Here is a 27,219-nt window from a genome sequence, read left to right on the forward strand (position 1 = left end):
AAAAAATCAGTGAATTACTTCTTAAATGCATCCAGTAGAAGCTCATTAGCATTAGCATCAAAAGTGGCTGGTTTAATTAATTAGCCTGCTGGCTAGTTAGCGGGCTGATAAGACCAAAATCAGAGTGAAGTGTGTGTTTAGGTTGACGCAAGCTACAGCCCTTAATGCTTTGAGACAAACTAAAGGCTACACTTTAGTTTTCCACAATAAATAAATATGTAAATAACACACTTCTACTACCATCATTTATAAGTCTCTTCTTTTTTCCTGGTTGTTATGTTCAGAAACTATTGTGTATGTCAAAGTCATGGAGCTCCAATAATGAACAAGTTCTGTAAAAACAAACAATTCTACGATAAAGGCAAGGCAAGGCAAGGCAAGGCAAGGCAAGGCAAGGCAAGGCAGCTTTAGTTGTATAGCACATTTCAGCAACAAGGCAATTCAAAGTGCTTTACACAAAATCAGTTAAACGATAAAACACAAGTAAAAACAGTAAAAATCACAAGCATTAAAAACCGGTAAAAACATGAATAGACAGTTTAAAACAAGAGAAACATAAAACAAGAATAAAATTTACAGTGCAGCATAAGAAAATTAAGAAATGATTAGTCATTTAAAGAAAGGCAGCATCAAATAGAAAGGTCTTCAGCCTTGATTTAAAAGAACTGAGAGTAGCAGCGGATCTACAGGTTCTGGGAGTTTATTCCAGATATGAGGAGCATAGAAACTGAAAGCTGCTTCACCCTGTTTAGTTCTGACTCTGGGGACAGAAAGCAGACCTGTCCCAGATGACCTGAGAGGTCTGGGTGGTTCATAGTGTAGTAGCAGATCAGCATATATTTTGGACCTAAACCGTTAAGTGATTATAAACTAGCAAGAGTACTTTGAAATCAATTCTTTGAGAACAGGAAGCCAGTGTAAAGATTCAGAACTGGAGTGATGTGATCCAGTCTCTTGGTCTTAGTGAGGACTCGAGCAGCAGCGTTCGAATCAGCTGCAGCTGTCTGATTGATTTTTTAGGGAGACCTGTAAAGACCCCGTTACAGTAGTCAAGTCTACTGAAGATAAAGGCATGGATAAAGACATTCCTCCACCATATCATTTTGAAAGGACGACCAACGGACAGTTACAAAGATGTAAAAAGCAGCTAAACCAGAAAAACTGTGGTAACGACCACACAACAGGCTGAGGCAAAGAGCCAAGCTCCAAAACTGAGCCACCGTTTGATCTCTGCGGGCTCTCCCAACGCTGCTCGCTCATAAACTGAGTCCGAAGCGCGCTCCCTGGAGGGGCGACACTGGGCTTTGATGACAGGCTGCTGTAGCAGTGGGTAGGTGGTGGTGGTGGTGGTGGTGGAGGAGATGATTACTGGTAGCAGTGGTTAGAGGGCAAAACAGAAGAAAAGGGAACGTTTAGTGATGGAGAAGATAGGAAGGACGGTCAAAAGGAAAACAACTATGTCACCGCTTGTCTCATTACTGATTCCCTGTGGCAGCGCGTAACTAATCCAGAAGCAATCTGTACGTCTAAAAGTTCCTGACCTGGAGAGCTTTTAGCCGTACTGGTTAGCTTCGGCCGGGTGAGGAGATGACAGCGTTTTCTTTTAGTGGGAATCAGAGCAGCAGATGTGTTGTGCGATAACAGCCTCAGGAAGAACGAGAGATTCCTCCAGAGGGCTCGGAGCAAAAGGCCATCTGTTGAAAGCACATTCATTCATGTGCACACACACCGGCATCTACTACTGACACTGCAATATGCCGTATGGTAAATGGAGTAACAGCTGCAGGACAATATATGAAACAACAAACAAACAGCCTTTTATCCATGAAGGCATTAAATAGCGAGAGGATAATGTTTTTGCTGTATATGGACATTTTAGATAGATTACTGAACAACATATGCTTGCCTGTGCAGGACTGCTGGCCTACATAGAACGCTGCAAGTCAGAGATGGTGTTTGTTACTCACACTATGAGAATGTCTCAGCGTTAGAATGTTATGTATACTGCCGAATTAATTTTAAATCTAGGAGAAAATTGATTTTATCCAATCCAAAAAAGCTACTGTAATATAATAATACTGGACTTAAAGGGGCATTCCAACAATTGTATCTACGAAGTTTAGTCTACTCATTATAATGTGTTATGATCTTTACTATAGAGCCAGTGAACTCATTGTATAATGTTATCTGTGGCTCTTGAGGGAGCTTTCTAAAGTGGTGCTTTGGCTTGAAACTTCAAATCTATAAACGGATAGTCTGCGTTACAAACTTATGCTGTGGAGTTTGAAAGACGTGGGTGTTTATTGCCAGGCAGGAAGCGAGGGTCTACTGAAAGCAGAAAGAAAGTTATGATCCAGGGTTTTTGATGCTTGACTCTTTCGCTTCAATTTTAATCATTCATGGTGTACCTCATTAACTTGGATTTGTCAGTATCTTGAAGCTGCAGAGCACAAACAAACAGCCCCACTGATGCTGCAGCTACCTAACACAAATGCGCAACTGTGATGTGTACAAAACTTAAAATTCTGCATTAATTTGTAGAAAGTTTAAACATAAACACATTGCTATTGGCTGTGAATTGCAATGCAAATACAATATTAAATTGGGCATAAAATGCACAATTAACTTGGTTTTGCCAACATGTTGCAGCTGTAATGTGCATAGACAAACGGCACCATTGATGCTCCAGTGTACAAACGCTGAACTGTGATGTGTAAAGTAATACACATGTACACCCTGCATGTCTTACAAACATATTCATTCAAGGTAGCCAATGCCTCCACACAAAGCCCTACATTTGATGTTTTTAAATGGCGACCATTCATATGTTTTTCAAATGTGTCCAATCCACTTTTATACTTGCCATGCATTATGCATCCATATTTGCTTTATTCCCCAAGTAATATATTAACTTTCTTTAAAGTGCTGATATTATGCTTTTTGGCTTTTATCTCTCTTTCCTTTATTGTGTCATATGTGTTTTTTGTGCACGGTATAGGTTAACAAAGTGAAAAAACTCAAAAGTCTGCCCCAAAGGGACTTCCCATCTTCAACAGAAAACACTGTTCACAGACTGCTCCAAACAGCTCTGTTGTAGTCCAGCTTTTACTTCCGTGACAAATGTGCGTCACTTTGTAACACACGTTATAATTCTCGCCTGACTACTAGCATGGCCCTCCCTCAACTGACTAGCTAGCAGTGCTTACCTAGGTACTGCACGTGTGCAACTCAACAAAGACGGAACAGTAGTGAGATGTCTCACTCTGTAGCTAAAACAGAGAGCTCAACACACAGGGTGAAAGGAGGAGATGCAGCAATGTGCAGTACAACACAAATATGGTGTTTTTTGAAAATTAAACTATGTAAACCTATTCTCATATAACCTCTAAATACAATTATGAACCTGAAAATGAGCATAATATGAACACTTTAGTTTTGAGGCAAACCTGATATGGTTTTATACAAGCTGAAGAACTATAATAAACAAACATTTCATCTTTCACCAACTAGAAGACTACAACACCCAAAATCGATGCACCAAAGACTATTAACAGTCATTCCCTTCACTACAGTTTCTCAGATGTTGTTTTTTATTTCCCCAGTGACACAGTCACTACCACCCCAATAAATCAGATTAATTGGTCAAGAAAGCTGACATACTAAATGGAAAAGGCGGGCCGAGGCTATTTCTTTCTTTCTTGATTTACATGAAGTTAAATCTTTAGCCTTGTGTTAATTATACAATTGTAATTCTTCTTCAGTTGCACACATTGTTTCAGAGGATGAAATAAACTGAGTCAATGTGTCAAAAACATGCTCAATGGGGAAATCAGCTCCTTGGAGTTTTTTGTATTTCTAGACAAGCCAGAGCTGTGATGTGAGATCAGCATTGGAGGACAGATGCAACCCTTGATTGCATTGTCACTGGTGGCATCTTAGAGCCATCTGCTTTAGTCAAAGCCCCCCCTCATCCCTTCATTTGCTCACGCATTAGATGTTGGTTGTCCACAAATCCTCAAACTAACCAGATTTGTTGTTCAGTTATTTAAGAATCTTTACACCCTATGGCATCCAACTTCAGTGGGAAGGACTAGGCTACAGTAGATATAAAAAAAATAAACAGTACATCCTGTGCTTCAGACATTTGCCAGGAGAGGTATTAAATGTGTGCTTGCTCAGTACAAAAAGGTAAATAACTGACTGGTGTATACCACAGCAGGAGATGAGGAAAATGAGGTGAGCTTCCAGAGAGCTTTAGAGCTCCTGGGGCCCTTTATCTGATATTTCCTAGCTGAGTAATGACTGCAGAATATCCAGGTAGTAGTAGACAGGATGTCAGCACCTCAGCTGAACTTCAAAAAGGGAGTACAGAGGACTGCACGTGCCGAATTCGGTAAAATTGTAGCTGGGACCTGAGGCAAGCTAGATAATAAGATAAGATAAAAACATAATAAGATAGTGTGTAATGTGTGTAGTGCGTAATAACAACAGAGTGTAAATAGTAATTTCCTCTTGTGGGACTAATAAAGGATACATAATTATTATTATTATTATTATTATTATTATTATTATTATAACCAAACAACCACTTAAATACAGCCCAAAAAATACAGACAATGTTTGATTGCAAATGGTGTGAAGGGAGCATGTATGTGGCCTGATGACATTTGGGAGCAGTAAGGGAGTGGCAGTCCCTAGAATGGATTTGCTTCATGGGAAATTGTTAGATACTTCCAATTCAATCTGTCACATATCCAGTCTAGCAAGATAATGGCCAACAACCGCCACTGAAGTGCAATCAGGTTTTTGTTAAACACGGTGGTGCATTTCTGTCTGTCATGGCCCGCTGGCTGCATTGAGGCGGCAGGAAGGAAAGGTCCGGACATCCTCACTGATGGTAGAAACTGTTCAGGGTTCAGAGGAGGTGGAGCTGCCCCTCCACCAAGTAGCCTGAGCTTAAGTAGGAAATGGACAAAATGAGTATTCCTCCTGACTCCCAGACACGACTAATAGAAGATCTTGGGAAGTAAGACAGGACATGAAAACTTCTGAGGGTTTCTCTGAATCATCCCTCTAAAGTCTGGAACAAAAAGTCATACTATTACCACAGGGATTAAAATAAAATAAAGACTTTCAATAACATTGTTTGCAAAACCAGAAACAGTGTTTCTACTGTGCAATCTGATCTGGATTTGTACAGCTGACAAACACATCTGTGTTTATGTGCTCCCACTTGTCAGGAGGGGAATTAGTCTTGGAACAAGGAAAGAAAAGAAAAAAAAAACACTTTCAGGAATGTTTGGAATTCGGCAACATGTCATACATCTTCCAACTTTCAAGTGTTGTTGGAGAGCTCTGCTACAGTGTCAGGGGCGCATGGACGAATAAAAAACAAACACAGGATAACAGAGCAACCAAGGATTTTTCTATTCTGTGAACTGGGCAGGTTAGAAAAGAAATAAGAGATAAACTTGCCCTTGAAATCACCTCAGCAGGATGGGTACCTATGTGTAGTCTAACGCAGAATGAGTGTAACTCGAACTGGAAAGTCGTAGAGCTCACATGGCACTCCGTATCGACCGCTGATTGCTGCATACTGGACAGGGTGAGACAGAAGGCAGCTGAGAGCTAGTGCACTGTAGGGTTGTAGGGCTGGGCACCAAATTCAATATTTTTTAGGCACCGATCGGATTGCCATTATAGTATCGAGTATTGAAAAATGCCTCATCATCAATACCAAATTTCCATACCTATGGAGTATATCTCATCAAGAAGCAGAGCATGCAGCTGGAAGTTTACCGGTTAAAATCTAGGACAAGACGCCCTGGAGAAGGGGTTTCTGTGGGTTGGGCTCTTCAGTGGGTTACAAGATCAACCTGAGGGGTCATGAGATGATTGACAACAAAGAAGAAAAAGAAGATTTCTTTGTGTGAGATATTGAACAGTTTTTGGGAAAGAGACTTCAGATACAGTATTAGGGGATCACTAAGGTCTATAGAAAAGCATCCAAAAGCAGCATGTCATGGGACCTTTAAGGATGGAAGCTTGGGGTGCATCGTTTAGCACTAATTGAACGGAGGAATTATGGTATTCTTCGGTAGTAACTGTAACCGTTGTTCATGTGAAATCTGAAAGACACCATGATGCTTTTTTATAGACTATTTGTGGGTGGCTGTTTGCAGTTTGACCTATCAATTTCTGTTGATAAAGTCTAATAGGGTAAATCCTGTATAGGGCATACACTTCTAGCTATTATGTATCTTTGTAAGTCGCAAACACACAATCCCCCGCCACCCCCAGTGAAAAAAGAAAGAAAGGCACGGTATAGTTGAGTCCACACTGAGTCCAATGAATATGCGATAGAACAGCGATAGATTACCAAACAGATGGATTATGAAACCCAACAGTGACTCGACAAGGAAAGGTCCGGTTTCAGGTTACAGGAGGGTTTCAAAAAGTCTGATAAATGAATATTTTAAAAATAAAAATGGAGGGTCAACCATATTATGAGTGTTGGCGTTGCATAGTTTGTCCACCAGAGGGCGCTCTACAACATACCTGTTGGCAACACTATTTATTTTTTGTTATTGTGTTTTTGTTCAAAAGGACTTTAAGTTTGAATTTTTATACATTTTATTTATCCGAATTTTAATATATTTTGAGGTTCCTCTGTTCTGTTGTGAAAATAAAACAAATTATCATATTATGAGAACTCATAAATAACTACAAATAACTAATGTTAGGGAAATCTGTTCATGTTTTGTTACGCGTTTCTGGATTTTTTTTTAAATATCTACCAGCCGATATATCGAAATATCAGATTTTTAAATAACCAAATACTTCTATCGGCCTTAAAAATCCGTTATCGGTCGGGCTCTAAACCGGGTTTTAAAAAAATTACCAAAATGTTCTTTTAACGTTGCTGGAACTAGTGCTGGTACACTTTGTTTTAATTAGTATCAGTTATTAACAGAGATCAATGATTAGTATAGGTTTAACTTAACAAGACCTGAATGATAACAAGAAACTGAGCTAAAAGGGGAGTTCAAGTTTTAAGATTAATCCAAGAAGAAGCGTCCAAACATATTGATCCTACTGAAAAATGATCTACCTTATCAGTACCAAACCCCTAAATATAATCAAACTGTGAGAAACGTATTGCCAACACAAGCCACCTGAAGAGACGGACAGGGTAGTGAAAGTGACACTGGAACGTGTGAAGAATAAGGAAAACCTGCACACTTAACAACTTCAGTCCTTCCTGGAGCTAACTCTTAGCTCTCAGCAGTACACTACGTGAATTCATAATTCCTCCGGGGCAGATGGAGGCTGACTGAAAGGCCATAAGGTCTACCTGACCTTGAAGAACTGCCAGCGCACAATTAAAAATTCCTCCCATATGTCAGGGAGGAGACACAAAGGGGACGCCTGCACATGGAAGAAACTCATTAGCCTTTCTTGAGTGACTTGTTAATTAGTTCGTCCTGGCAGAAAGTCACTCTTCTATACCTAGAACAACATATTTCACTGAGAAACAAATAAACAAAAACACTCATCGAGTGTTGGAGGAGCTCTTCTTGCTGTTTGCTGGGTCACACTGACACAGAGGGTGTTTGGGTGGATATCCGCTAGAGCTGGGCAATAGATTGATATTATATCAATATCGTGATATGAGACTAGATATCATCTTAGATTTTGGATTGCGTAATATGGCATAAGTGGTGTCTTTTCCTGATTTTAAAGGGTGCATTACAGTAAAGTTACATCATTTTCTGAACTTACCGGACTGTTGTAACTTTTCTATTATTGGCCTTTACCCACTTAGTCATTACTAATGGTTATTTTTCAAAACAATCACATTGTGTAAATATTTTGTGAAAGCACCGACAGTCAACACTATAATATAGTATTTGGTATTTGGTCAAAAATATCATAATATTTGATATTCTCCACATCGCCCAGCCCTAGTTTTCATCGGATGTCCCCCAACCTTCCATTCTAAACTCGGTCGGTTTTAACTGCTCCTCAGATCTCTGCATGGTAAATCCAGACAGCTAGCTAGACTATCTGTCCAATCTGAATTTTCTGTTGCACGACTAAAGCAACTTTTGAACATACACATGTTCCACCAAAACGAGTTCCTTCCCGAGGCTATTTTGCAGAAGCACCCTAGCTGCTGTCTAGGTGCTTAGCGCAGCAAAACAACTGTGATTGGTTTAAAGAAATGGCAACAAACCAGAGCATTTAAAGCACCGTTTTTCACCCTATCCCAGGAATGCTGTGTGGACTAGCCACACCCTCTTCCGCAGTGCTGTGGAGGAAGGTCTGGCTGTGTAAGACTAGTCTGGACCAAACCAGCCCCAGTCAGCTGATGGAGCGACAGGGGGTCAAAAATGATAAATGGGCCCTGCTGGTAGGCTGAGAGACCCTAGGCCTCACCATGCTGGGAGAAAATCCAGGCCACTCTGGAGAGAGACAGAGAGAGAGAAAGAGAGAGAGAGAGAGAGAGAGAGAGAGAGAGTTGCAGAAGAAGGACAGGAAACAAGGACTCAGAGTAACCCAGAGAGACAGTGCTGTGTTTTAAAATAAAATGTGCCACCTGCTTTCTTCCAGGGAAAAACTCACGTTAATTCACCAGGACATAGGACATATACACCAAGGTTATATGACGGGACATGAAGAGGACACATCTCTTCAAATGACACGACATGCTACTTGCATCAGCCCACTTTTCAAAACTTCTAATTTAGGAGCAGAACTAAAAGCACAAGTGGGCATCATGCTGGCTCAGCAGGCAATGTCACATGCCCCGAGCTTGCAACACTGCATCTGATCTGGCTTCTGACATCTTGGTTTGCCATACATCTTACTTCCATTTCCCTATTCTTTGTTCCTGCAATGCCGACCCATTTCAAAGAAATGTAGGACCAACATTAATTATTTGTTCCAGTCTTTAAGCCCAACAAGTTTTAATGCCATCTTAAAACAGCCATACAAGAACCCTATTGCAATAATACAGTATGATGTGATGTCCTATAGTTCTATTAAATTAGCAGATCAATTTATGGGCATTATATGTGTTAATCAATGAAAATGGTCCATGTTCTTAAAATGTGACGATTTGCAGCTTTTCCCTGTGTTGTATCAAGGGGTCAGTGAGTTTTTCGTATTCCATATTAGGACTTTTAATAGATTAAAATTAACTGATTAATTGAGAAGGAAATTAAACATTAAATGAAGCCCAAAAGTTACCAAGATAATAAAATTAATATCAAGCAGTAGCTGCACAAAGAAGTTCAAGGCTAATAATCGAGTGGAATATCTGGAGCTGCAAAAAAAAGTCAATCAATTTAAGGGGCGCTATGGAGTTTTGGCCATTTCTTTGCCGTTTTCTCGATAGAGCCCCCCCCCCCCGCTTCGGAACAGATATTTGACAGCTCCGATGTTTACTTGTGTCGGACTCCTTGCTCGGTCAGTCTACCGTTTCCTCTTTCTCTGTTCCTCCGACAATGCTTTCTGCTTCTATTTTCCGGCTCTGCCGTGACAATAGTGTGAAAAACTCCATTGCTACCGTGTTAGCTGGTTCCTGAATGGCTGCATGGGAGCAGTGCCGTGAAGCAATTCATTACATCGCCAGACCAGATATCACACGTTCCGACCTTCGCCAGCCGAAAGTTGTAAGGGTGGTTTTTCCGCTCACAGGGGGGAGCGAGACGACCACCATTCAACTCGAAAAAAGTCAAATGACCCTTCCAATGACTCCGATGCTATTTAGTTAAGGTCAATTAAGCTAAGCAAACTGCATAGTTTCCCTTTAATCTACAGATTATTCAACCAATTAAGGGTTTTGTAAAAGAAATGTCAAAAAATGTCCAAATGTCAAAAATATTCATAATGCCCATAATGACACCTTTAAATTGCTTGTTTAGTTCGACCATCAGTACAGAAGATATTCAATTAACCATCATGACAAAGAAAGGCTGCAAATGGAACCATTCAACACAAAATGAAGAAACTATAAAGAAAACAATGCAGATTGATTTTCTGTTAATCAACAAAATCATTTCAGTTCATATCAAACGCAGCCCGAGCACAGCTGATGCAGCCTGAAATGTAGTATTACTGTGTTAAACAGAGCAGTCAACAGCAGTGTGTCCTGCCAACATGGGCAGGTGGCCCACTCTGCATGCAGTTGAACTCACAGAGGTTAAACAAACTGAGTTGCATCAATTAAAATAAGTAAGTGAGTAAAATATATTTCAGGGGGGCGATGAGCCCTGTCCATAACTACCTTAAATAGCGTAGCGGGAATAAACAGAAACGCACTAAAATTCAAAACCCCAGATTAATCTGAATAATCTCTGTGCAAGTGTCTTAATTTAAAAGGGTATTTCTCTTGGCTCTATTATTAAGCTACTTCCTGACACTGAGAGAAGGCATTTCCAGGGAGTCAGGTTTCAGAGTCAGCAGGGAAAACAGGAAACATAACTCTCAGCTGACAGTGTGTGACACACACACACTCACACACTATATCATTTTTTTGTATCATCATCGCAATATCAACTGGCGTGACATACATATCGTAAAGGTTGCGACATATCGTGAGATTTCTTGATGTGGTTGAAAGGGAATATCAGTAGATAACTGCACTTTAAAGTGTAACTGTCATGTGTTTTTTAGTGGTGCCTGTTATTGTCAATTCAATGTTCAATTTGTTCAATAAAAGAATGTTAGAATTGATTTCCTTTTATTTGTTTTGCATACAACAAGCTATTTGTCATGTTTTTGAAGAATACTGAACACAACAAAAAGGCAGAACTGAGTACATTTTTCTATCTATTAATTTATCGCAAGTAATGGAAGCAATATTCAACAATGTTATCGCGTATATTTTCCTCATATCGTGCAGCCCACCCATACATCCACACACACACACACACACACTGAAATAAGGACTGGAATGAAAAATAAACAAACAAATAAAATGAGAGATCATTAGTAAAACACGACACACTTCAAAACACTCCGGTGGACACACAAAAGTCCCGATCAAGTGGAGAAAATGGGGCAGTGATCTGTTGGTTAAACGCAGCTTTCACCATCTGCCTCAGCCTGCTGAGCTGCACTACAAGTCCACACTGAACACTCACAACTCCACAGCCTCCACATGACAAGAACAGAGAGAGGAGAAAAAGGAGGGATGGAAATGAGGAGGAGGAGGAGTGCTGGCTGAAAGGACGAGCCGCTTCAAGCTGAGGCATGTTGATATGTGCACGGTTCAGTTCAGAGTGCACAGTATTTGTGTGTGAGTGTTTCTATCCGAGGCGCAGAGAGAGAGAGAGAGAGAGAGAGAGAGAGAGAGAAAGAGAGAGAGTCTGCAGCAGACAGAGAGGGATTATGAAAAGTGCACTAAGTCTGACGCTCGCTTCACACACAGCTCGCAACGTGTGCCCAAAAGCTCAAAATCCTTAAATTTAACGTGAGCGCTTTAACCCTTGTGTTGTCCTCCCGGGTCAAAAACGGAGTAAAATTTGACATTTTTCTCCGTTTTTCAGACTGTTTGTTTTAGTTTCCACTAACACCACCTTACTACCACTAGTTTTACACTACAGTTTGGAAGTCATCGTCAATAACCCTCTTTTATATAGAATTATACCTAATATTTGAGTTAAAAAAAAGCAGAAATTATGATTTATTTTGACTAATAGGTAAGATCGGAGGAACGTACAGATGAGTTTAGTCAGGAGTGAATGTGATCAATTATATTTGCAAAGAGCGTTGTATGGAATCCAATCCATTTTTTGGGGTAACTTGGTTAAAAAGAAACCCACATTTCAGATAGAGGTATTTTTTAAAGGGGTCAAATCTGACCCGAGGACAACAGGAGGGTTAAACAAGGTGCTCTGTAGCACAGTCACAGTCGGCTCGACTCATGAAACACAACTTTTCATAGTTAAAGATAGAACAAATACTGTGATGTACTCTTTTACCCACAGCTACATGAAAATGACATTTGAAGTATTTTTACTGTACATTTTACATGTCATTAGTTTGGGGTTTTCCAGTTTGAAAACATGTAAATATGAGCAATAAAATGGTGTCAGTATTGACCTTAAAATCTAGAGCTGGGTATTGCTATGAATTTAAAACCTTATTAAGTTAAAATAGCGACTCTTATTTTGATAAGAAGTCACGATTTGATAGGCCTTGATATCATTTATGCGCAATTTAATGTCAATATTGACCTTCAAAAGAAAAGCAGAGTAATACGTTAAATTAAAAAAAAAAAAAAAAAACTACAGTACCCAGGTTTCATAGCCATACTAAAAACAAATTTAATACACTAAAAGAAGCCAAAGTTCTCAAATTGTATCTAAAAGAACTACTTCAAAACTTCTTCACATCTTCAAGCATAGAAAGAAGTACAAATCTGACGAGACATTAAAGCCACCTTTCTGTAGTTTTTGATAATTTCTGCCACAGATACATTCCAGCCCGTACGTACAGTAGGTCCGATAACCAGCCATACAAAACATGACAGTGTTGTCATTTTGGTAGGAAAGACACTAAATATCAGCAACAAATAGGAGCTTTGGCAACTAAAAGATATCAGCACTGGCCTTCAAGACTTGCAAAATGCTGTCATGCTGCAAAATATTTACTCAAAGGAAAAGAAAATGTCACTTTGAAAATATCCATTTGTCATGCCACTTTTTTATGTTACAGCTGGCTGTGGTGTGGTAAACAAAGTCCATAACAAGACAATCCCTACATTCATTTATGTCACTGTATCTGAACTTTAAATGATAAATTACTGCACAAATCCACTTTCTTTTAGGTCTCATGTGGGACTACTAATGACGACATTCTTGCCCTGTAGTCTTTGCGTGGGTTATAACGGGCACAGAGCTCCCGAGCTGTGCCTTTACAATGCCAAATCATCCGAGGACACGGAGGAAAACTAAATTACAGGGAGTCCTTGGGGAGTACAGCTGGAATGGACACACCCTCTGTAGCTGATTTGGTGGGTTGTCTTCTTGCTTAAAAATTTTTTCTCACCAACCACTGTTTGTCTGTCGCTCAGTTTGTTCTCTGGCTTTCTTAGAAGTGGCTTACCACAGATAGATCAGTGTTAAAATTAAAAAAGTCAAAAACAATCTGTGGTCATCATGACGCTATAGTGAAGTTCCACTGTGAGACTCAACACATTATGACTCACATTCAGATGAAAATATTCCTTAAATACAGGAGCTTTTATAACATTACACAAATGTGCTACTTTATCGAGAAGAAGAACTTAAAGCTCAACTCAAGGACAGATGTGAAGCTCCATATATGCCAGCATAGAAGAAAGCTTTGTTCCCATGCATAAGTTGAGAAAAATCAATACCTCCATCCTTTATTGACCAACTTACAATGGCTTTACATTCCTCTCCCGGCCTAGGCCCAAGCCTGCAAACCCACTGAATTATATTAAATAAGCAATTCTCTCCATTAAGTCTGGACAAAACAAGCTTTCCATGCATATATTATGCTTTAATGCGGCAATTTAAAGTGTTTAATGGTTTAAAAAAAAAGTATGGAGCACCAATAAAAGCCATGTACTGGCATTATAGCATTTGCACTGAGTGCTTACAAGTCCATAATGTAGTCACCACACCTCCACTGTAATATCCCAATAGTATCCCAATGGGGAGTTTTTTGTGGTATTAAATGGTGAGTTTAATGACCTTATGGAATGTAATGGACTGCTATGTTACTACTATAATATCCATGTGGACTTGTTGTGTGTTAGTGTGACATTTAGTTTCCCACAATGTAGTTACAGATTTTAGGTTGTGTCAGCACCAATTAAGGCAGTAAAAACTGCAGTAACTTTATTGTTGGTGTCTTTAACATTAAATCAGATTCTTTTCTGACGCTAAAACTTGCTACTGTAAAACACACAGGCCTCCTTACAGCAGTGTGAGTGGAAGCAGTTTTTGAACCGACCCAGCTATAATAAAAAGTAGACACACCCTCTGTGTAAACGGAATAAATACGATTAATGGTCCGAATAGATACAATATGTCTAAATGTCCCACAGTTTGAAAAGCACCATGTTATTACAGCTTCATGCTTTGGGCGGAGTGGGTCATTCCAGCTTCTTCATCCACATTTCCTGTCCCAACAACCAATTCAATCCCGAGCTTTTCGCGACAAAAGGCGGTTGAGGATAACGCGGTGGCTCTTTAACTTACCTGGACATAATTGTTCTCGCAGTAGTCTGCTACTCTGGTGAGGTTTTGGTAACTCTCCACGAGCGCTCTTTTACCGGCCGGAATCTCTTCCTCTAACAACATTTGTAGCTCTGCCATCTTACATCTCTCCGCAGAGCCTCCCTTCCCTCTGCCTTCCCTTTGATTGAAACAGCCACTAGCTCGGCGCTGCCTCGAAAAAAAAAATCCTCCGCCTGCTATTGTGAGATTCCTGCCCTCGCTTTGGCGCAACCTCCACCCAAAGATCGTCTGTGCTGGGGAAGAGTGCTCACTCAGTGGTGTACAAGTGGGACCAGTGTGGAAAGTAACGTGCATGTAACACAGTCTAGGGCATTTACCATAGTAGACTGGCCTTTACTCAAGTTCTGTTCTTTAGTACAATTGTTCTGTAAGTACTGTATTTGTACTTAAGTATTCCCATTAAGCCCGTTCATACGTTACCACATTTCAGGCAAATATTGCACCTTTTACTCCATTACAATTATTTGATAACTTTAGATACATTGCACGTTCAGTTTACATTGCAAAATAAATTCAACAAATAAATTATGACTTAATATTACAGAGCAAAATAATTAAGTAATAAATAAAGCTACCCAGCACATTACGTATACAAAGTAGTTAAACTAAGTTTGACATTTACAATTGTGATGCACATATTAATGCATCAATAATCCAATAACACAATACACATTAATCTGAAAAGAGCCATTCTTTATATTATTAGATCACCTCCTAGACTGTATATTATTAAGATATACATCTTACAACCATTTGTGGTACTCTGAAATAAAAACATAGTGAGAGCTCATACTTTTTGCTTCCCTCTTTCTATCACCCTTCCAACTGAAGAAAAAAAAACGAGTAGTGCATGATGGTAAGTATAGTTTTACAACTATATTTACATGGTGGATTCATGTTAGGACTTCGAGATGACATCAAAAGGTATAACTATTGTGACATAGCATTTCTTATTTTTAACCTCCTAATAAATGTGTTCTGGTTTAGTTAGTACAAATGTTTAGTTACTCCGTAAAACTACATATCCCCAACAGCCTTGTTTGTTGTAATAGACGCGAAGGATTGTGGAGCTTGTAGGTCGAACATGTCGGTTTAAAACTCCAACTCCCAGAGTGCACCTGTGCCTGGCTCCATTACGCTGTTCATGGCGTGTGGTCGAAGGCTGAAGAGACAGGTCGCCTTCTGACGAACAGATAGGCCGTTGACGTTAACGGTAAGGAGCTCCGGTTTTGAGCGTTTCCGTCGACAGTTAGGAAGTATACGTTGTATTTCTCACTAATCTCTGGGCAGTCAGACGTGCGTCGCATAGCAGACGTTGTGTCCTAGATGTGACGTTTGTGTGTTTGTTTACTGCCTGTCAGTAGGTTGTGTGTTGACTGTCTCAGTGAGACACAATGGAGGTGGACAGTGTCAGAGTGGAAGACGAGAGACGGTTGACCCTGCTGAGGTTCGAGGCTGCCGTCAAAGTGATCAGGAGTTTAGCCCCAGATGGTGAGTGAACAAACCAGTCGAAAACTGTACTTTAGGCCAGTTAAAGGGATACTTTGCTGATTTTCCAACAACTTCGTATCGTAATAATGTTGGTAGTGTGTGTTTATTGAACTATGTTTAACTTCACTCCACCTTCCCAGTGTCCAGATCTCCCTACTCACAGGCTAGCAGCAGAAAAAACTCCAGATGACGCGTTTTGCGTCATCTGGGTAGCTCTGACTACTATGGCTGCTGCCATGGGTGTATAAAGAGACCTGGATACAGCATTCAAGTCGGAGCCCTGGTCATTCCTACGAGAGATGCTCAGTGGGACGTGAAGCCTAAAAAGTTCAAATTCAGCGTAATAAAACAAAACTTCCTATCTACGGGGCTCAAAGAGCAGGCTACTTCTGGTTTAGTTCTCTAGCTCAGACGAGATGGTTGGTTACCAAAGGAGTAAGCCAGCTTCCACGAAGCACAGCCCCTACGGCGTCATTTTGATGCTACCTAGCATTCACCCATAAGGCTCCATTACCTCGTAGCTCACATTATGGCGCCGTAGCAGACGTTTTTTTTAAAATAGGCTAACGATTGTGTCATAACCACGTGACTTACTGTCGCATAGTAGAGGAGTAGTACAGGACAAGCTCGCAGGCAGTTTCGACTGACATTAGCTGTTTAAGTTTAATTACTAATGTTAACTAGCATATCAGTTAGCAATAATTGGCCTGTCCCTATGTTAGCTCTTTAACATATACTTCCGCTCTCCGTCTCTGCAAGATTCAGAATGATTCAGATTTCTCTTGCACAGCTACCAGAAGACTTACAGCTCTCAGACAGGTTGCTCACGTCACATCTACGTTGTCAAGCTCAGTTGAAGATGTGGTCGCGTTATGTCACCCACCAGCGGAAGCGTTTATCGGTGCAAAGCTGTGCGTTCTGGTAGTTAGAGAATACTCCAGCTCATTTTTTCTCTGGCCATGTTGCACAAACTTAAAAAACAACAACAACTTTTGCACCATTTTACTGCATAGACAGCCAGTTTTATGAAAATATCCTCTTTCCAGCGGTAAAATACTTCTTTAAGCCAGTTCGCCCCATGGCTGTAACATACAGTAGGGTGCAAACAGAATGGTATTAGACCTAGTTTGGTGCAGTGCAACAGCTTGGTCTGCTTTGGATCTTGTGCGATTTAAAAGACTTAATCCACTTTACTGGCAGATTTGCCTCCCTGCCAGCAGTCTATATACCTTAACGCAGAATTACTTACAGTCACTTTTTAAAGTCATCTCATCTCAGAGACTTCACTGATGTGTAAGAGATAGAAATCCGTTGGAATAGTGCAACTAGTTTGCACATTTTCAGTATGAACTGTCCTTTACTTCCCTCAGGTCCCTTTCAGCCCTCCAACGACATGATGCTCAAGTTCTACAGTTACTATAAACAAGCCACTGTGGGAACGTGCAATATACCCCGACCTGGCTTCTGGGATGCAGTTGGCAAAGCAAAATGGTAAAGATAAAAGGAAAAATAGAGTCAGTCCCTATGTTTTTTTTTAAAATTTATTTAATTTTAAATATATACTAATTTCTTGCGTTATTTGTATCTTTTATGGAGGGAAATATTAGTGTATTTAATAACACTACTCTCTGTGGATCTTTCATTGGTTACTCTTGGGAATCATTTTCCGTCAATGGGTCAAGCTGACCAGCATGTGTTGTGTAGATACAACAGTCTTTAAGGCATATTGTGAAATTGAATCCTGGATAAACCATGGAGTGTTGAAATTGTACTTGTGCACATTACACAACTTTTGTTGCTTTTGGTTTAACCTTATTGTGCAAAGCAAGCCTGGGCCAAATTCTCTCTATTGGGGTTCGACCATAGTGCTTTTCCCTCTTTTAGTCTCCAGCTGTGTTCTGTAAACTCTGAGAATGTAACCTCTTACTCACTGGGCTGCACAAGTTCTCTCATGGTCCCATTACATTTGGTTGGGGATCTGCAAGTTTATCTGGAAAAATGGAACCTAGTTAAGGAATAACTCTAGTTACTAGTAAAGGGTTAAGTTTCTCTCGGCCTTTGACCCTCCGCTCACTAACAACACATTAACCTCCACTAAGCCAGCCTTGTTGACTAAGTTGAAAACCGGGACAGAAGTGTAAAAAAACAGTATTGATGACGTAGATGCTTTACACTCTTTTACTGGATAAAAGCGATATAGTTTTTGATTTTTGATTTATTGATTCAGGGATGCGTGGAATTCTCTTGGAGATATGCCAAAAGAAGAAGCGATGGCAGCCTATGTTGATGAAATGAAGCTGGTATGTTACTCAAACAGACTGATCTAACTGTTGTATCATATAGGAATACTAGAAATTTGGATATTAAAGGTGCTCTAAGCGATGTCACGGGTTTTTTAGGCTACAACATTTTTTTTTTGTCACATACAGCCAACATCTCCTCACTATCCGCTAGCTGCCTGCCAACCTGCACCACGAACCATGACAAACAGGGTTCAGCCTATAACCGACAAGAAGGAGTTGGTTGAGTCATGAACGCGCATTGTGGAAGTAGCCTATCTGCTAATGCTGCTGCGCCCATGACTCAACCAACACCTTTTTGTCGGTTTATAGGCTGGAACACAGACTGTTTGGCGGTTAGGGTTGGCACAGTTTGGTTTCGTTGGCCTATCGGTTGGGGGCTGTCTACAGCTTCCAACCGGCACCGTCAGACACCGCCTGCCAAGAGCCCGGGTCTGTCCGAGGTTTCTTCCTAAAAGGGAGTTTTTCCTCGCCACTGTCACACTAATTGCTTGCTCTTTGGGGAATTACTAAACTTCTTGGGGTTTTGGAAATTATAGAGTGTGGTCTAGACCTACTCTCTGTAAAGTGTCTCGAGATAACTTTTAGGATTTGAGACTATAAATAAAAATTGAATGGAATTACAGAGGCTGCTTTTTTTTATTTTTTTTTTATTTTTAACAGTGTGTTTAGGGGACAGGCAGCTGGTGGATAGTGAGGAGATGTTTTCTGTATGTGACAACAAAAAAGCTGTAGCCTAAAAAAACATGAGGCAATTAACGTCATACTTCTTAGTTAACTGTTGGTGGATTTGAGCTAAACATCGCTGTCATTGATTCATAGATTCTGGAGGGGATGCCCGTGACAGACGAGGTGGAGGAGCTCTTACGCGTCCTCGGCCCGTTCTACGAGCTGATTGATGAGAAGAAAAAGATCACGCAGATCTCCGACCTGAGCACAGGTGGCTTTTATTCACCTCCTTTCACTTTGTCTTTGATGTCAACAGCAACAATTTGGAGCATGACCTTTTTTCATGACTTGCCTCTTTGTTATATGCTCAGCCCGTTTGACACAGTTTGCTAGGCAACTGGAAGGCAAGTATATTGTGAAAATGTTAGTGTGGTGGTGTAGGTAGTACTGGTCTGGTGTTGTAGCTCAGATGCTTTTGGAGCTTATTGTTACTGGCAGTCATGTCACGCTTGCGGAATTAGTGGCATAGAACCCGTAGCTTAGCACAACTGAATGTTTCTATTGCTATCAGAAATGGATAAAGTTTGGCCCCTGGGTAGCTCACCTGTTAGAGCGGGCACCCACATGTTGAGGTATACTCCTCAACGCAGCGGCCGCAGGTTTGACTCCAACCTTTTTTTGTAAATGCGGCATTTTTGTGAGTGTTTGTGTCCCTAGACCTCATGTTAAACAGATTGTTTTGATTCAATCATCATGTTAATCGTATCCTTTTCAGAGGAAGAATTGCATTTGGGTATTTGTTTTGAAGTCCATACTATTGCACAGGGTTTGGGTCAGTGTTGAATTCAATGCCATCAAAGAGCATCGCAAAGAGCATCGTCAGAACGATGGAAATGAACGGCTCTCTGGAGACTCGTCCGGCCAGGCTCAAATCAAAGGAAGTGAATGAAAAGCCAGAGGAAGAGACACAAGATGATGAGGAGGAGGAGGAGGAGGAGGAGGAAGAAGAAGACGATGAAGAGCAAGAAGTAGTGATACGGGACGTCAAAAACGGTACGTCATAAATACTTGGTCATAACGTACTGTGAGAAAAACATCTTGTGAATGGGATTTTCCTAATTTTTTTTGCATTTCAGACAAGAAATCAGCAGCTTCACAGCCAAAGAAGAAGGGTTCAGCCAGGAGACACAAAGCCCCCCTGTCCAATGGCAAAGTGGCCAACGGGGTCACCCATCTGACCAATGGGAGTCATTCCAGGGCTGCCCTGAACAGTGACAACTCTGAGGAGGGCTCAGTCGGCCAGCCTCTGCTCAACGGTCACCACGCAGGTCAGGAACACCACGTTCCATGTTTGCACGTTCTGTTCTGGTTTCAAATCCTGCATATGTGAAAGTCCTGTTCTGTTGCTGAGGACTCTGTACTCACCTCACCCACTGCCTATGCACCATGTGAGGCTATAATCCCATAAGCTTCATTCCCAGGGCTGTGGCGACTTGGCGGACACTGAATCTTTAAAACTTTACACAACAGCTGCTTTGGGACAGTTTCAATGGACTGAGTTATTGGCTTCGTTGAAATGGCACACAAAACACCAAATTAAGCGATGTCAGACATTTTTTGTCACATACACCAAACATCTCCTCACTATCTGCTAGCTGCCTGTCCCCTGAACACACTGTAAAGAACATCTCCTCACTATCTGCTAGCTACCTGTCCCCTGAACACACTGTAAAAAACGTGGTCTCTCTAGACAGCCCAGGGTCCACAAATGCCAACAAAACCAAACTGAGCAAACCTGCACCACCAAACAGAGACAGTGTTCCAGCCAATAACCAGCAAGAAGGATTTTGGGGTGGGGGTTGCAGGGGTTAGTGCGCGGAAGGGAGGGGGAGGGGAACGGGATGAGGAGGAGGGAGGGGCGAGCTAGCCTCGTTTTGTTTGACAATACTTCGAACGTCAACAAGAAATGACGTCACCCAACATCGCTTAGAGAACCTTTAACCCTTGTGTTGTCCCTCCCGGCTTAAAAAAATTCAGTGACAATGAACATTTTTGACACTTTTGTCACTAACTGATGCGTTTTTGCCTCTTCATTGTTGTTTCAACACTTTTGTAGCATTTTTTGGACATTTTTACACTCATTGTTTTTGGATTTTAAGGTCCATACACCACATGTAGCCCATATGAAATTAAATCTATGAAAAAAAGCAGAAAGTATGAGTAATTCTAACTAATATTTAAGATCAAAGGAACGTATGTTGATGGATAATCAGGCTGTCAAAGTGAAGTCAGAATAATTCTATACAATTAACTAAAGCATGGTTGAAAGAAACCCAAATGTTCTGAGATAGAAACTTTGAACATGGGTCAAAATTGACCCGAGGACGACCGGAGGGTTAAGTTGCTGCCTTCTGCTGTGTCACTTTTGTTAATTACAGTGCCATTTACTCTGCGTTACAGTGCTTTTTTTGTGCCTTTTGTACTGATCTCAGATCCCAGCAAAGATGTGTCTGGTCCCAGCCACCTGGCCAGTGACTCAGACAGTGAAGTCTACTGCGATTCTGTGGACCAGTTTGGCCAGGAAGAGGCCAGTATAACTTAAAACTACTTGTCTGGTGCCATAGTTGTAGCTCTTGGCAAGTCAGCTATTATCATTATTATTATTTTTTTAATTTTATATATGTGCTCCTTCTCCAGAGCTCGGAGCATAACCGCTCTTTGGACGACCCAGATGAAGATGAGAACCTCGTCCTGCTGCCTCTAGAGGAGCGCCAGGTGGACGTCAACGGTGAGGTGCAGGTCATCAGGTTTGGAGGAGAAGACGGAGAGAGCGGTGGAACGATGCCGCAGAGACTGAATGCAGACATGTCGGACCGCTCGTTGGTCAGAAGAGAAAGGGGTAAGGTTGTCCTTTTTACAGGTCGTTTATACTCCTTGCATTCTGAACAGGGCAGCCTTGTACATTCTCTTTTTGTTGGCATCTTGTCAATGTGTATTCATTTATATATAACATGTGTGTTTTTAGGCACCAGGTCTCCAGGCCGCGGTTCCAAATCTCTGATGCCCATGTCCGGTGGTGGAGACGGGGACGGGGACCACTGGGGGAGAGCAGGAACAGCTAGAGGCAGCCTGAATGAGCAGATAGTCGTGGTGTTGGCTAGACTACAGGAGGACATGCAGAGTGTTCTGGAGAGGCTTCACACCCTAGAGGCTCTGTCTGCTAGCCAGGTCAGGTCAACTTTATTTATGTTATTCCCTGAATGAGGTCAGACCAGTCTGTCTTCAGGAATAACAGGCCCCAAAAACACCACATTTTGTTCCACCTTCGGAATATTGTCCAGTTTTATTTGTCTTATGCAGAGGTGGGTAGAGTAGTCAAAAATTGACATAAAAACAATGACTAGAATACCAAAGAAGTAAAAAGAAAAGTACCAAGCTCATTATAGCCTAATTTAGCGCAGTAAGAGTACAGTTTCATCTTCATGAATTTAAGTAAAAGTATAGTGATTTAAAACTACTCCTAGAAGTATCATTTTTTTTGACAAACTTCAAGTAAATATAATGGAGTAAATGTAAATCGTTACTACGCACCTCTGGTCTTATGTCATAGGGCTGTTGCCTGACAAAATAAGCGATTTTTAAACATGTCATCTTGGGCTCTAAAAAATCATAACGGGAATTATTTTCTATCTTCTAACATTTTAAACAACTCCCTGGGACTACTTTCTGTTCTTTTTTGTTTGTTTTTTTAAAATAGCAAGTAAAGGCAAAGGGCAATATTCTTAAAGTGATTCAACATTCGTAGTACACAAACCATTGATGAAACAGCCAGTCTGAGAAGTAGTTTCATTCTGATAATATTGCCATAAATGAATCTGGAATATGCTTGTTTGTATTTTATGAATTATGTAATCCGTGTGTATGAGAAATATTAGTATGCCAGTGGAATGAGTTGTGTTCCTGTCCAGAAACGATCTCCCAGATGTAACCAATCTATTTGAAACTATTGAGGAGCAGCTCAATATGACATGAATGGAATCCACCTACACATACAATTTATCGCACGACGGAGTACACAGTCTGAAAATAACATAGATAAGGAGTTTGTACTTTGGCATTGTAAACAACCCTGAGTAGAGATGATTACTGAAACACTGTAAAATGCTGCTTACCTTGTCCTTTTGACAAGTATCAGGTATTACTTTTATTTATTTTTTTACTCCTCTGCAGGCAAAATCACTGTCTCTGTCTCCAACCTATGGATCACCCTCGGTGGAAAAGAAGCGTCGGGTAAAACCACTTCCACCAAAACCACGTTTCAGCAAAAAAACAAAGGTTGTATGATCGTTAGAGCCCGACCAATAAAGGATTTTTAAGGCTGATATCGAGACAAATATTTGGTGATTTAAAAATCTGATTTTACGATATATAGGCCAATATAGAGTAAATTTAAAGTAATATATCCAGAAAGGTGTAACAAAACATCGGTCTGGCTCTAATGATCATCAGCAGGCACTAAAAGGATTCACATGGTACTGTGGCAAAGCAGTTTCCCTTTGAAATAATGCAGATTTATCTATGCTATGTATTTCTTTTCCCTAGAAACCATCCTGGTGGCCTTTTGATATTTCCCCGACCACTTTGGTCTTTGCTGTCATATGGCCATTTGTGGTACAGTGGCTTATTCGCTTACACCTGCAGAGGAGGAGAAGAAGGTACTCCTTTACACGAATGTAATTGCAGTCTACTACCGTGGTTCTACCCATCTGAACTCCTTAATGTCCCTCTTCTTTAATAGACGAATCAACTGAACCTGCTCTCCCCCAAACACCCGTGGACACGGACGTTAAAGAGGAGTCGTCCAAATGTCTCTGGTTGCTAATGGCTGTAACTCCCCCCTGCTTAGACCCACAGCCCAGTAATTTGCTTTTGCACTATGAAGAAGGCACCTAGAGTAACGAGGGAGAGCAATGTACCTCTCAAGTGTGTTGTACTGTGGATGTGGAATCATGTAGAACCATGAATGTATGGGCTCACAGTCAGTGATTATATGAGCTTTTCAAGATGATGCCACTGTACTGGAATTTTTGTTTTGAGCGGGGAAACTTACAGATGTGATGTTGTCAGCCTGTTTATGAACCAGCTACAGCAGCTTGTCAATTATTTCCATAACTAAGGCTGCGTTGCACATAAAATGGCCCAATTCTTTGTTGTTTTGAGCATAACGCTTAATGTGGTTATACATTTTAAAAGCTTGTTGTTTTCATTAGTTGCCCAGGAAATGCTGCTATAATAACAAAATGTAATGACTGTAGTTTTAGAAGGGAGGATTGAATGTAAAAATGTATTGATCTGTGAGATTTCATTTAAATTCTGATAATTTAATATTTATTGCTTTCAGCGAGTTATAAGGACATTGCTGGGCTGATCTCAGCTGTATAAATGAGGTATATGTTTAAAGTAGCCGCTAAATGTTGTGCATCGGTTAGACAAAATTGTCAAAAATGTTTTCATCAGCTGTCCTGCCGCATATCAGACTGTCCTTTTACGTCAAAGTGGTCTCAACTTCAAATAGTTTTTCCAAATAGAAGAGGTGCCTCAACATCATAAGGTACACTCATAATGTAGGTTGAGTTATTCTTACATTCATCTATTGTAGCATAAGTGTTCCAGTGCTGGACCAAACTAACATTCATCACACTACCCATGTAGTGAGAATATCTAACGGTCTCAGTGCTCACCCAGCGGTCTGATTATTAGTACATAACACTCGTCACTGTCTTTTGTTGTTTAAGCTGTCATGTTTTTCTATTTTGTCTAATTTTAATGTGATATTTGTACAAATATGGTGGAAAGATTTTGTGCGAGCAGTGGTAATCATGAATTGTTTTCAGAGCAGATCTATGTAAATTGTATACAATAGCTGTACAGTTCAGATTAAAATGCAGTATTTTAATTGCATTCCTATGTATTAATATAGAATAATATATCATTTACAAAGGGTTGCATCTGCAATAGCACTAATCTTTCCAGAGGCACTATGTTTTAATAAAAAAAAATAAAGTAGTTTACCTTTCTACTGAAATGTGCTAAGGCTTTCTCACCCTCCCTGCCTGTGGACAGAGGGGGGTTTGCATGTAATAATCCAAGCCTAAAATAAAGTTTTCATAAAGCATTTTTAGTTGTCCAGATTATTTCCAAAGAAATTGTTTCACATTTTGGAGAATACGATTATGCACTCTTTTTCTGAGATTTAGAGGAGTTTGAAAAATCGTTCGTTTGTTCCGAAAATACATGCTACAGCCCGGGTTGGGGAGTGACGGGATGCATGGAACGATGTTAGGATAAAACCATAAACAAAACAAAAAACACCCGTTTTCTGATGCACTTACTAAAAATAGGAATTAATAGCAGGATTACAATTTTAAAATAAAGAATGATATACTACCATGTTAACACTAAATGAAATTTTTCACTGGAAATTTCACCATGATCTTGTACTTAAAGCAGAAAAGGGGAACAACAGTACAGCACCATGGAGAGTGGTCTTGATCTTTTCATCGAACCCGTGGCAAGAAAACAAACAAGCGTTTTCCAAGCGTTCCTTTAAAACATGCTAAATTTACATTTTTTTTTCTAAATTTTATCATTGTGTTTTATCAGAAAAAAAAAGGTACAAAGTACATCATGTTACAAACAAGATTTTATTTGTATTTTCTTTTTTTCTTCGAGTATATAAAATTTGAAATTTCACAAATAGTTGAATAAGTGAACTTCTCTAAAAAATTTAGTAGTGTAGAAAATGGACAGGACATCACATCAAAAATCACAAACACAAAAACAAAATGACAAAATCAGCCGCAAAATGTTCTGTTTGAATACAAAGTACTCTTATCCAGTCTTAAAACAATGGCTGTGAATGTTATTAACAAGATTTACACATAAAAATAAATTTTGGATTAATATATTAGAATTTTTGTTAAGTGTTGTACACCTCAAAGAGAAATTAACAGTGTAGCCAAAAAAAAAAAAAAAAAAAAAGCTTAACTGCACGGAAAGTTATCAGGTAGTAAGAGCCACATGTACATGAACTTAACAAACTTATGAATCAATATAACAGAAATCGAGGTAAATCCGTAGCAAATTTTATTTTGCTAGTGCAGGAACCTAATTTAAGAGACAACTATGTAAAATGGTAATACTAAATTGTAAAAGAAGTTTACTTTCTGCAGTGCATACTCGTAAATAAGTCAACAGATTCAGCTTTTTTCTGGCTCTGGTGAACGGTGATTGCACATGGGTAAAATGTATTTAAAAAAAAAAAAAAAAAAAGTATTACAACGAAGAGAGAACCAATCACAATCTGCATCATTATCATGTATTTGTTTGTTTAATGGATCAGATTTTTGGAGTAGGCATGCTGCTTTAATAAGACTCAACTGTTGCTGTTTGGAAGTCTACAGACTGAAGCCGGACATGGTGATGTGCTGAGCGTTGTTTCTTGCATCAAAGTAGGAGGTGTCGGTTTCGTCCTCTGGCTGAGGGATGAAAGACATCGGCTGGTTCTGCAGGTTGTCCCAGTCCAGGCCCTCAAACAGGGGGTGACACTTGAGCTCTGGTGGATGTTCCAGCAAAAATAATTAGAACACAATAGATTTACTTACAACAGGTGATGAAACTCAGGCCAATATTAGTGTTTTATTATGAGCGATACCCTGATTACAGCTAACTAGAAAAGGTTAAAATCCTTCTTTTTTTTTTAAACATAAATTTTTAGCAAAGTTCTCATACGTAATTTAAAAAAAAAAATATTCAGACAATAAAACATAGGCCTGATGTGTTAAAATAAACATCACTAGTGTAAAAAAATTGATTTCGTTGTAAGTTGTGTACTCAGGAGTGCTTTAATGTTTGGCATACCAGAAAGTTGTGGATTAGTAACTTCCAAAAATCAAAACTGTGAACTTTATCGATCACTAGGGTTGGGTATCGTTTGGATTTTTACAATTACGATTCCTACCCAGATTCTTGAAAAACTGAAAAATGGCTCTTTGGGGCGACCTCTAGCTGACCCAGTAAGAGGGCGCGCCAAATGTAGGCTGAGTCCTTTGCAGCGGGCCGGGTTCGAGTCCAACCTGCGGCCCTCTGCTGCGTGTCATCCCCCATCTCCCTCCCACCTTTTCTGTCTATCCACTGTCACTTTCAAATAAAGGAAAAAGCCCCAAAATAATCTTTGAAAAAAGGCTTTTTTTTAGTTTTTTTTAATTGAAAATTATTTAAAATTTAACAATATATTAACGTTTTTTAAAGTACTTAACTATATACTAAGTAAACTAAGTCACCTAACACAAAGCTACAATAATTTAACAATAAATACCAGTAACAACAAAATAAATGTTGAGTTGGTATGCTAGCCCAGAGGGAAAATATGGTATTTTAAAAGTAGAATACATTTACGGTAGACAACAGAGAGCGTCTGT

The 27,219-nt window shown here is 40.0% G+C and overlaps 3 protein-coding genes across 12 annotated transcripts in view; 1 reads left to right on the forward strand and 2 right to left on the reverse strand.

The window, feature by feature from the left end:
- Positions 1-14,509, reverse strand: part of abi1a (abl-interactor 1a) — a 50,422-nt gene extending 35,913 nt beyond the window's left edge. For all 6 annotated transcript variants that reach the window (XM_032504307.1, XM_032504308.1, XM_032504303.1 and 3 more), the window contains exon 1: positions 14,241-14,509. In XM_032504307.1, the coding sequence (XP_032360198.1) occupies positions 14,241-14,357 (117 nt within the window). In that variant the 5' untranslated portion in view covers positions 14,358-14,509. The remainder of the gene's footprint in view (positions 1-14,240) is intronic.
- A 765-nt stretch (positions 14,510-15,274) lies between these two features.
- acbd5a (acyl-CoA binding domain containing 5a) lies at positions 15,275-24,914 on the forward strand. Of its 4 annotated transcripts, none has more exons than XM_032504309.1 (14): positions 15,275-15,492; positions 15,644-15,770; positions 17,141-17,261; positions 17,998-18,070; positions 18,893-19,010; positions 19,111-19,143; positions 19,565-19,792; positions 19,876-20,067; positions 21,232-21,326; positions 21,437-21,638; positions 21,765-21,967; positions 22,970-23,029; positions 23,342-23,454; positions 23,538-24,914. In XM_032504309.1, the coding sequence occupies exons 2-14, from the start codon at positions 15,674-15,676 to the stop codon at positions 23,548-23,550; spliced, it is 1,548 nt and encodes a 515-aa protein (XP_032360200.1). In that variant the 5' UTR covers positions 15,275-15,492; positions 15,644-15,673; the 3' UTR covers positions 23,551-24,914. The 4 variants fall into 4 exon arrangements, with proteins under 4 accessions (XP_032360200.1, XP_032360202.1, XP_032360203.1 ...); XM_032504311.1 differs by having other exon boundaries at positions 23,342-23,449; positions 23,536-24,914; XM_032504310.1 differs by having other exon boundaries at positions 15,377-15,492; positions 15,641-15,770.
- Positions 24,915-26,069: 1,155 nt separating this feature from the next.
- mastl (microtubule associated serine/threonine kinase-like) overlaps positions 26,070-27,219 on the reverse strand; it is a 6,780-nt gene continuing 5,630 nt past the window's right edge. For both annotated transcript variants that reach the window (XM_032504316.1, XM_032504315.1), the window contains one exon: positions 26,070-26,354. In XM_032504316.1, coding sequence (XP_032360207.1) covers positions 26,197-26,354 — 158 coding nt within the window. In that variant the 3' untranslated portion in view covers positions 26,070-26,196. The remainder of the gene's footprint in view (positions 26,355-27,219) is intronic.

The sequence above is a fragment of the Etheostoma spectabile genome, chromosome 22, assembly GCF_008692095.1.
Source record: "Etheostoma spectabile isolate EspeVRDwgs_2016 chromosome 22, UIUC_Espe_1.0, whole genome shotgun sequence".
Taxonomy (NCBI): domain Eukaryota; kingdom Metazoa; phylum Chordata; class Actinopteri; order Perciformes; family Percidae; genus Etheostoma; species Etheostoma spectabile.